Source organism: Coregonus lavaretus, assembly GCF_964263955.1.
Source record: "Coregonus lavaretus genome assembly, chromosome: 14".
NCBI classification, from domain to species: Eukaryota; Metazoa; Chordata; class Actinopteri; order Salmoniformes; family Salmonidae; genus Coregonus; species Coregonus lavaretus.
The window spans coordinates 25043733-25055866 of NC_140001.1; the positions used below are offsets into that span (position 1 = coordinate 25043733).

Here is a 12134-nt window from a genome sequence, read left to right on the forward strand (position 1 = left end):
GCAAATATATTGAGAAATCTCACCTTGTCTGAGAGAGAATTACATGGCTAACAAAACATCACGCCAGGGTAGGCCTACACGAAACACAGACCTTATGTGAAGTAGTTCTAAAATTCCAGACGCAAAAATGAATGGGGGGAAAAAAGAATTGGAACCATTTCCGGGTTTTACCACTAGGTTTTATGGGTATTATGATGTGTTCACTGTGCCGGTAAATGGGAGCAAATAAATCATAGTGAGCAGAACAAGCAAGGAGGTGGGCAGAGCTAGTGAGATCCTATTGGCGTGTTTGAGCATTTATTTGTATATTTCCGTTAGGGAACGCCTACTCTGAAGTGATTGTTTGCAATTACTAAATTCGCCCTTGCACTCCTAAACAACGGCATTTTTTTGAAACTCTGGCAAAGGGTAAAGTCTACAAAACGCAGTCCACTCTATGTGTTACAGATTATAGTTTGGAAAACAGAAAACTGTATGGAGATCAAATGTTTCATCAATGAGAAAATAAGCAGAATGTCGGACAAAATCCATCTGGCTCCATCTTCTCCCACTTGCCTGCCACAGGGCTTCCTCTCATCACCATATTTGGTAGTAAGTGGAAACGCCAACCGGATGCTTCACATTTATATATCCGGTGAAATATCTGGCTCATTGTTCGATCTGTGCCTATATGCATTTAGTCTTTTCCGAAATAATTTTGAAATAACTTAATTTAGTCTCTAAGCTAATCACCTGCACTTTGACCTTTTAGAGCTGTAATAACTGAAAAACATCTTAAATAACTTTTTACTTAGTATTGTATCTACAACGCTATGAATGTATTCACCAATCACACACATAATATAATGAGGAGTTATACATGTCCCAAGACACGTACACTCCTAGAGGGACTGCTGTCCCCTTTGTGTTTTGTTTTCCTTGCTGGCTGTTTATCTGTATGAATGGCCCATTGCCCATGTCGCTGTCCTTGTCATTCTGCTCTGCTCTCTAATCACTTTATCTGCAGTAAACCGTCCCACCACTTTGTGTCTCTGTCTTTGAGATAAGGTCGTTGGAAATTTCAACAGACTGAATCCATACACACACACTCACATTCTCTTAACCACCATGCTGCTAAAACACACACACACTGCTCACACACACTTTTCTCAAGACAGTACGTACAATCAATGACAACCATCTGATGAGTCGGATGCAAGGGTATATCTGCAGATGGGAGAAGAAAGGAGCTGTGCTGGTACCATGTTACATCAGGGATCCAGTTTCACTGCTGTCCTGGGAAGTTTATGAATCTTCCCTTGTGCAATGATCTGGGCTGATTTAAACCACCTTATCAGCTCCAGCAAATTTGTTAGCCAGTCACGGCATATTGGACCACTGACAATGCCTGTCTTTGTGGTGGAGTTCAATTTTCCCCTGTCTTTAAAGGAAGAAATCTGTTAGTTTTCCAAAGTATGAGTGGGTACCATGAAGAACAGTATGATGGCTTCACGACCACTCTGTGTGGGCCAATCAGATTCATGGGGAGATGGGACAGACAAGCACAGGGCCAAACAGAGGCAAAATGCAGGTATTTTTTAAATCATAAAATAAACTTGAAAAATATTGGTTTTTTTCTGTTCAGACATTACGGGCACATTTCCATTAAACCTTACTTCACTTTAGTCATTATAGATACACTTACCACTTCAAAGCAACATTTATTTCCTCATCATGTGGTCCTCTGTAGCTCAATTGGTAGAGCATGGCGCTTGTAACGCCAGGGTAGTGGGTTCGATCCCAGGGACCACCCATACGTAAAAATGTATGCTCACATGACTGTAAGTCGCTTTGGATAAAAGTGTCTGCTAAATGGCATATTATATTATATTATCATTGATATCACAGGCATAAGTATTAAAAACCTCTAAAAGTCTAAGCCGTTGGGGGGGGGGGCAAGAAAGGTTGTCAAAAAATAAATCATAAGGAATAATATTTTGAAGTGTCTGTCCTATATCTAGGAGATATAAGAAAGCTTATTTTTTTGGACACCATTAACCCCTTATTTTTGTTGGCCCAAAACTACCTCCATACTTCCATTCGTTTGTATGGGTTACCTTCAGCCGAATCCCGTGACACTTGTGGCAAAACGGAGAACATCATGTTCATGAGAGTCTCCCCTTTCCATAGAGTGGTCATAATAGTTTGTAAGCCAAATCGTTTGGACGCTACAGACGTTTTTGTGAGAAGACCGATTTTCGGGATGTCTCATGGTCTGACAAACACTGCTGTAGCTCTGCCACCTTCCACCATAGATGCGGAAGGCCGACATAGGCGGATGTGGTGGATTGAGACGAAGCCCATATCTCTAGCTTAAACTGATGGATTTTGATTGGGATTTTTTTATTATGTTACTTAGATTGACGCACAGGTGTGTCAATAGACTCTTAAATAATTTTAAAGACTCTTAAGAAAGCATTGTGGTGTCCCTCTGTTCCCATGCAGTTTCTCTTTCTATAGGATGGCAACAATGGACTCATGGCACTCACTGCAATGTTTACATGCTTTGATGGCTGCATGAGAGTATGTTCATATGTTACAGTGGGGGCTTATGAGCCTCTGTGTGGGAAGGTGCATTGGGACCTCCCACCTTCCAACCCCTCATCTTTGACTTTGGGAAAGCCAGTTTGTCCAGGTGGCAGAGAGACACTCCCTCTGTCTGAGCCTAAAGAAAGATGTGAAGGAAGAGACAGACAAGGAGGACATTGTTTTACTCTACTGCATTTGTAAATCAATGTACCGTGTTCCTCACAGCTCTTGGAAGTGCAGGCGTCACAAGGGCAAGTGGGGTAATAATAGTTCTAACCTTCAGCTATGCCTGTCACCAAGCTCCTTAATCTTGATGGGCATGTTCTTTTACACCATGTTGCCAGAGACACACTGAGAGATACTGTCAGATGCTATCTCCTCTCTTCACATCTAATTACCTGTGTGCTTCAAGGGCCTTGTTCACAAAATATAGCTTGCTAGAGATGAAGGGAGACCACTTCTGTTATTTGAGCACTTGAATGGGGATTTAGTCATCTTTTTTACAGTTATTCTTTCATTCAGAGCATCTGTTTAAATTAACTATCCAGTGTTTCCAGATTTCTATGAAATATTACCTATAATTAATTACAATATGAGTGAAATAGTTTTCCTTCCAAATGTATTTGGTTACCCCAACAACAGAATGGTGTGGGCGTATACTGATTGGTCAGCTGACATCATTCTCTATGAGGAAATAGCAAGCATTTTTGAAACAGTCAGTTTGAGATACAAGTTTGATGTGGGGTTTTTGTGGTGATTTTTCTCAAATGTATGCTTTGGCCACAAATATGAGTATTGGATGAGTCAACAACATTATTTGGGTATGACTTAACAGAATATGATATTTTAAAAGTTATATTTTCACTGGACAGCTACTTTAAATTTCACTTCACATTGGCATAATAATGAGAAGCCATAAGCATCATTCCACCTTAGTTTCTTTGACTCCGTATACCATAGTATCCTTTAGAGTGGAGAATCTTGTATCAGTCCCCTGCTGCGTGTGTCTCAACAACATAAGTCATGCTCTCTATGACAATCTCCAGCAAGTGATGCTTGGTTGAATCAACTCTTTTGAATGCATCCAAGCAGTGCAGAGCAAGTCAACTTAACACAGGTGCAGAACCCAGACCTGCCCGTACATGTGCCATGTTTACAGACAGATGAGCACTGCAAGAAATAAACATGAACAAAAACCTCACTTGAATGAATAGCAACCAACTCTAGGGTGAGAAAACTGATGAAAACCGAGCAGCTCCTGTACAGTGAAGCTTTTGACATCTTATTGTTAGACTATGAACACATGCATAGTGAAATGTTATCCTGACCATGTAAGTACTACACTTTTTATAACCCTACAGTTACACAGTATCTGTCAACAGGTCACTATTTATGTTATTATTCATTTTAATAACGGTACATCCATTGAAAATATCATCCATTGCTTTGATTATTCCTTTATGATATGATCCATATAGTTGATATGGGAGTTACCTGTTGAATACCACTGTATGTAACATGTTAGTTGGGTTGCCTGAGGAGGATCCCCAAGGTCAGTGAGTTATCAGTCTCAGACAGGTTATTGGCGTGGGCGCTTCAAACTTCCAGATAAAGGCTTTGGTTATCTGAACTGGATCAGACTTCTGTTCACACTGGAGTTGTGCTACTGTAAACATGCCCTCCCTCAAATTGTACAGCCCCAGACCATGTCATCTTATCAGCACTGTTTGGAGGATTTTGTCCTCATTTCTCTTTCTGTTTGTCTGGCTACTGTTATAGCTGAAACCTCACTTTGTTGCAATGTTCCTCTGAGGAGAAATAAAACAATTTTGGTCCTTACTCATTCTTTGGTGGGGGATTATTTTTCTAACACAGTAAATAATAATTACTTAAATCTACAGTACAAAATAATATTTAAAATATATTTGATAAATGACATAGATGTCCATTTTCTTTGTGCAATCTCTCCAATCTCCAAATTAATACTTCCCTATTCAATGATAGAGGAAGGGTGCTTCCTCAAATATATTGATAGTCATTCAGTCGATGGCTCTATCAAAAATCTAATGAAATTCGAGTTTGGAAACTCTCATTCTTAAACTCTCCCTGACTTGTAAAAACAATGTGAAATAAGTCAAACCCTTCATTAGGATTAAAGTTAATCCTGTTTATCCATAAACTATTTCACTTCAGTCTGGTTGAGTGTCTCTTAGAGTTCCATCTGAGTTATAACTATTGTGAACAACAACTACCCCACAAGACATGCCACCGGAGGTCTCTTCACAGTCCCCAAGTCAAGAACAGACTATGGGAGGCACACAGTACTACATAGAGCCATGACTACATGGAACTCTATTCCACATCAAGTAACTCATGCCAGCAGTAAAATTAGATTTAAAAAACAGATACAAATACACCTTATGGAACAGCGGGGACTGTGAATCAACACAAACATAGACATATGCATACAAACACACAATAACATACACACTATACACACGTACACATGGATTTTATGTTATAAATATGCGGTAGTAGAGTAGAGGCCTGAGGGCACACACTTAATATGTTGTGAAATCTGTTTTGAATGTATTGTAATGCTTTTAAAATTCATAACTGCCTTAATTTTGCTGGACCCCAGGAAGAGTAGCTGCTGCCTTGGCAGCAGCTGATGGGGTTCCATAATAAATACAAACACACATTTGTATTTATTTATTTTTTATTTCACCTTTATTTAACCAGGTAAACCAGTTGAGAACAAGTTCTCATTTACAACTGCGACCTGGCCAAGATAAAGCAAAGCAGTGCGATAAAAACAACAACACAGAGTTACATATGGGGTAAAACAAAACAAAGTCAAAAATACAACAGAAATACATATATATACAGTGTGTGCAAATGTAGCAAGTTATGGAGGTAAGGCAATAAATAGGCTATAGTGCAAAATAATTACAATTAGTATTAACACTGGAATGATAGATGTGCAAGAGATGATGTGCAAATAGAGATACTGGGGTACAAATGAGCAAAATAAATAACAATATAGGGATGAGGTAGTTGGGCGGGCTAATTTCAGATGGGCTGTTCTTCAGATGGGTATTGTTCTTGAAAATGCTCTCTGATTTTAATGTTGAATTTAATTATATATTTTTTTATGTTTGCATAAAATTGATAGCACCCTCTTGTATCTGAGATGTCAAATCAATACATGCTCTGCTAGAGCGAGGCGGACCTGTGATTATCAGTGGATGGATCATCATCAGCGTGGGTCTATGCTGCAGGTAAATGCTGCTTGGTCTGACTCAGCGTCATGGCCCATTGTTCCTGCCCTCACTTTGAGTGACATGGATGAGAAATCATCTGTCCAGGAGAGCACCAGGAGAGGGGCTTCTGGAGGAGAAAACCACCAACTCAAAACACGTCTGACTCATTTACAATGAATCACAAAAACAGGCCAATGACAATCAAGGTACATTGAGCTAAATTGAGGTGAAGTAGTAGACAACTCCTCCAGACACTGACGCCTCAGGCTTGGGAAAGCGGTGCCTCCTCAGCTGATAAGAGTGAGGCCCTTGCACTTCGGCTATGTGATTGAGTGGGGAGAGGAGGCACTAAATACAAGCCATGGATAATATAAATATGCTTCCAGAGTTTCCTGGAAACAGACAACTGGACCGAGTGCATTCCATGGCTGCCAAAGAGGTCAGTGGGTTGCATTCCATTTTTCTCATTCATGGTACCATCATATCTTACTCTTGCCTACCCTTATGCTACCCTGCCTTTCTCAATGAAAAAATGTCAATAAAGAGATTGCTATTATTAGGTGGCATGACATTGCTGAGATATGGGCCACAATGCAGCTTCCCTGACTGCCATGCAAGAGTCACATGCTTGTCACGATCGTCTGAGGAAACGGACCAATACGCAGCGCGTGGAGTGAACATGATGACTTTATTTAAATAAAAGCAACCACGAAAACAACAAACAAATGACGATAGTGAAGTCCTACAGTGACTATGACTGAACCTGGAACAAAAACCCACAACCCCAAGGTGAAAACACACAGTATAAATATGGCTCCCAATCAGAGATAACGAGCCGACAGCTGACACTCGTTACCTCCGATTGGGAGTCATCGACCAAACATAGAAAACAACAACCTAGACACCCAACATAGAACATAAACACATAGACTGCACACACCCTGGCTCAACAATAATGAGTCCCAGAACCAGGGTGTGACAGTACCCCCCCTAAAGGCGCGGACTGCGACCGCGCCTCAAAACCCCCAAACAGGGGAGGGCTGGGCGGGCATACCTCCTCGGTGGCGGTTCTGGCTCCGGCCTAGACCACCACCCCACCATAGTCACTACCCGCTTACGTAGCCTCCTCCAAATGACCACCCTCCACCTTAACCCCACTAGATTAAGGGCCAGCACCGGACTAAGGGGCAGCACCAGGCTAAGGGGCAGCACCGGACTAAGGGACAGCACCGGACTAAGGGGCAGCACCGGACTAAGGGGCAGCACCGGACTAAAGAGCAGCACCGGACTAAATGGCAAATCCTGGCTGGCTGAAGGCTCTGGCTGATCCTGTCTGGCGGAAGGCTCTGGCTGATCCTGTCTGGCGGAAGGCTCAGAAGGCTCATGGCCGACGGGCGGCTTATGCAGCGCTTGGCAGACGGACAGTTCAGACGGCGTTGGGCAGACAGGCAGTTCAGGCCCCGTTGGGCAGACGGCAGACTCTGGCCGTCTGAGGCGCACTATAGGCCTGGTGCGTGGTGCCGGAACTGGTGGTCCCGTGCTGAGGACACGCATCTCAGGGCTAGTGCGGGGAGAAGGAACAGGCCGGACCGGGCTGGCGACGCGCACCGTCAGTTTGGTGCGAGTGGCAGGAACAGGCCGGGTCGGGCTGGCGACGCGCACCGTAGACTTGGTGCGGGTGGCAGGAACAGGCCGGACCGGGCTGGCGACGCGCACCGTCAGTTTGGTGCGAGTGGCAGGAACAGGCCGGGTCGGGCTGGCGACGCGCACCGTAGACTTGGTGCGGGTGGCAGGAACAGGCCGGGTCGGGCTGGCGACGCGCACCGTAGACTTGGTGCGGGTGGCAGGAACAGGCCGGACCGGGCTGGCGACGCGCACCGTAGGTTTGGTGCGAGTGGCAGGAACAGGCCGGGTCGGGCTGGCGACGTACACCGTAGGCTTAGTACGTGGAGCAGGAACTGGCCGGGCTGGGCTGGCGACGCACACCGTAGGTTCTGTGCGTGGAGCAGGAACAGGCCGGGCTGGGCTGGCGACGCACACCGTAGGTTCTGTGCGTGGAGCAGGAACAGGCCGGGCTGGGCTGGCAACGCACACCGTAGGCCTTGTGCGAGAGGCAGGAACAGGTCGGACCGGGCTGGAGACGCGCACCGTCCCTTTGGTGCGAGGGGCCGTACCAGGCCGGACCGTACTGGGGACACACACCACTGGCTCTACCCCGGGAACTGGAACGGGCCGGACCGGACTGGATACACACCTCAGTCTCTCACGCCGTGCCTCTACATCTCCTTTCCCTCCTTTAACCAGTAGCCCCCGTAACCTGGTGGCCTCTTGAATTCGCCCCTTCTCTGCCTCCGTTAGCCCCGTCGTCCAAGCCATGTGCCCCCCCCCAAAAACTTTTTGGGGTTGCCTCTCGTCCTTCCAACGATGATGGCCCTGCTGACGCCGTTGCTCCTCTCTCGCCAGGGCCTTGATCTTCCCCCAAGGTCCCTTGCCCCCGAGCATGTCCTCCCAGGACCACGATTTGCCCACCTGGGCCATCGCCGGCCTCTCGATCTCCTTACCAGGCGCTTCCTCCCATGTCCAGCTGTCTTGCTCCTGGACACGCTGCTTGGTCCTTCTATGGTGGGTTTTTCTGTCACGATCGTCTGAGGAAACGGACCAATACGCAGCGCGTGGAGTGAACATGATGACTTTATTTAAATAAAAGCAACCACGAAAACAACAAACAAATGACGATAGTGAAGTCCTACAGTGACTATGACTGAACCTGGAACAAAAACCCACAACCCCAAGGTGAAAACACACAGTATAAATATGGCTCCCAATCAGAGATAACGAGCCGACAGCTGACACTCGTTACCTCCGATTGGGAGTCATCGACCAAACATAGAAAACAACAACCTAGACACCCAACATAGAACATAAACACATAGACTGCACACACCCTGGCTCAACAATAATGAGTCCCAGAACCAGGGTGTGACAATGCTCAACTCAACAACCATTTAATTGTGGGCATTCTACCGACAGTTTTACCCCTTATTTGATCCTGAAGGTTATACACTAACTTTCGTTTCCCCCATAGCTCCATATAATAATTAGGTGGATGCTTATATTTGTCCTAATTCACACAAGTACAAGTGTGTATTATATGCATGTGTGAATTGGAAGTGTGTTTTTTGCATATATATCCCAGCTCCCTCTGAGACACCCTCGGAGAGTGCAGTCATGGCTAGGGTCTGCCATTATCAAAGGTGACCCTTGCTCAAGGGCACATCGGCAGATTTTTCACCTTGTTGGCACAGGGATTCAAACTAGCAACCTTTCGGTTAGTGGCCCAACGCTATAACCACTCTAACCGCTAGGCTATCTGCTGCCTCAACGTGTCTATCCCTTGCCTGTCTCACAGTTCTCACAAGCATGCTTGTGGGGGAAACCACTTATCATTTCATGTAGTCACCACAATGAGGAACTGCCTTCAGTAGGGTCAATTAAAGACACCTTGATGTTGAATCGAGCCTCAGTTTAAATGGATGGATAGGGGCTCTTTATCTGTTAAAGAAGCCAAGCATCGTTGTTTAGAGAGAGCCCTCATGTTTTCTGAAGATCCCAGCCAAACCCTTATCTGCTCATGTAATTTGCTAGTATTATCAGAGTTTAACTACAGGTACAACCATTGTTTGCCTCTGGCAACAGTTACTGTAGACCATATTTCAAGCATTAATTCCTGAATGTAAGAATATACATTTCAGTTTAAAGCAACATTCATGGCTCCTCCAGGGAGAGGAGTTTGTCAAGATATTGCCAAGTAAAATTTTAGTCACACCTTATGTCTCCAACCAGCCATGGCCCTTTGCATACATAGTGTTTTAGTGTTTCACTGTTCTTTATCTTCAGCATCTCAGAGCTCAGAATTATGACATTTATGCTTACACAGAGCAATAAAGTGTTAGCTGTAACTCTGTAAAATGGAAAGAGTAAACTTGAGTAAACGCTGGGTCATTTTCAATAACCATCACTACTCTCAATAGTAATGAGCATATTTGCACTGTTTAAATTATTTGTGAGCTGCATGGGTACAGAACAATTTTGCAAGATTTATATTACTACAGCTGGCAAAAGTTTTCATAGACCTTGACACTACAATTTCCTTAGAATTAATTAAAGTATCAATTTCAAATCAGTCACCCTTTATTTTCTTACAACTTCAGGAAAAAAATCAACATAAAAAATGAAAATGCAAGTAACAAAGTGATTGGTCATTTTTTATGTGATAACTTACTCAGAGGTATAAACTTTAAATATAAAATGACAGCTGAAAGTTTGACATAGGTAGGCTACAGTTTAGCCATATAAAAGTAGATTGTGAACAAATTTGACAAGTTACTGTGCTGAATAGATCAAATACCTAGGTAACATAATTAGTTGTTTAACATGCTCTCCTCATAAGGCATAGTGTCCATATTGACATTAATATTGTCCAGTATTATGTAATGTTCACCACAGGATTGGTCTCCATGTGCTATTGAAGTCATACACATATGGTTGGTATTTATATGTTTTGTAGAACGTGGTGAGAAGCGACGCTCTAACTAAATCGTCCTCTGTACTTCGTTCTTCTGATTTTTGAAAGATGTCCTTACAGTACTCCGTAGCTTGCTGCTTCCGTTTGGTTTTGTATCTTCTGTTCTGAAACCAGATTTTAACTTGGGTCTCTGTCAGTCTCAACTTGTTGGCAAGATGGGCTCTTTCGGGAGCCGACAGGTACTTCTGGTGATTAAATTTATTCTCCAGTTCTAGCACTTGCAGATGCGTGAAGGCAGCGCGCGAGCGCTTCTGTTTGCCAACTAATGTAAAACTTATCATGGCATCTGGGGTGCTGGAACAAGAGCTGTCAATGAAATCTGTAAAAGAGAGACGTGATTAGCCCATTTGTGGTGTGGTGACTTTGCGTCAAAAGCTGGCATTTGACAGGTAAACTGCCTACTCCACAGGTTAATATGGAATAGGTTTATTTCCTGTTGTTATTAGTATGATTCCAGGGAATCTGGTACATCACCGTCAATCAATACCTTAGCCTAAACTATTTTTAAGTAGCCTAAATGCAATCCAATGAGCTCACCTCTACGCGCTTCAAATGCTGTATCCTGTGCGCAAAGTTCCTCTGACTGTGATACTTGCTCGGGCTGTTGGTTATTCCATTGCGCGCATTCCTCCTTGGACTTGTGTGAGGAAGAGCGCCTGAAGTTTAGCCGTGTCTTATCTTTAATGGACAGGATGTCCTCGATGAAAAACGAAGTTGGTGACTTGACTGTCTCCGACATTCTGCAGTTAGGAATCCACCGTATGGGCCAACGAATGTATGCTAGGCTTGACTGAAGCGCACAAGCCAAGTTGGGAATGATGCCCGGGACACAGGGGTAACTCTTAACAAAGCTTATACCTTCTCAATGACTTACTGGCGCGTCAATTTATACTAGTGCTGTAGTGGTCATGACAGCACCAGCGACTGGCGAGACGGGTTGTCTCGTCGACGTCACTGGTGTAGGCTACCTAGATGACACTGGTGATAGGAACAGAACCGCTGTGCTCACTTTACATTGATTTATTCTTGATTTTAAGATATCTTTGTCATGGCACCTCATGTGAGACTTCATGATATAGTAAAATTAATAATTCTATATAAATAATATTGCATGGACAATAAATAAAATGAACATGTGCATTTACCAGTGTCTCCCTGATATTTAAACATATTTATATTTGTATTTATAAAACATTATGGCTACTGTTCAAAAGTGGAAATACTATTGTGATTTGATCAGATAGGACTTGGAAGATCTGGGGATGAGGCCCTTTGTCTTGTGCTCATTATTGGAGCTGTGAGATGTATTACTAAATGTGTGCAACAGGATAGCTATATTCATTACAGCCATGCCTGGGCTTCAGCCATGCCTGGGGAGTAAGTGACCCTTGTGTCTGTGCTTGCGGGGGCTGCCAGTGCCAGGGAGGGGTCAGGGTGGGTGGCCAGCCGTCTTGGAGGGGCTAATGTGTTCAGCAGATTTAGACCTCCTCCTTAACCGACACATACATTGTTCAACGGCTGTTTGTTTGTTGTGCTCTACCATGCTTCTGCCTGTTTTTTTTTGCAGTGGCACAAACCCTTGGAGAATTGAGACTCAGTTTGTAATAACAAGAATCTAGGGACGACAAACAGATCCGTTTTCCCCCACATGCCCCCTGCCCTCACCTATTATCTCATCAGCTCCTTTACATTTACATTTACATTTTAGTCATTTAGCA

General features: G+C 43.9%; 1 protein-coding gene across 1 annotated transcript; it reads right to left on the reverse strand.

Moving 5' to 3' along the window:
- Positions 1-10328: 10328 nt before the first annotated feature.
- On the reverse strand, positions 10329-11155 carry LOC311141468 (homeobox protein Nkx-3.1-like; the record flags this gene model as incomplete). The annotated part of the gene is made up of 2 exons (XM_084176807.1): positions 10329-10735; positions 10954-11155. 2 exons carry the CDS (start codon positions 11153-11155, stop codon positions 10329-10331), a joined length of 609 nt encoding a protein of 202 aa, XP_084032933.1.
- Between the last annotated feature and the right edge of the window lie 979 nt (positions 11156-12134).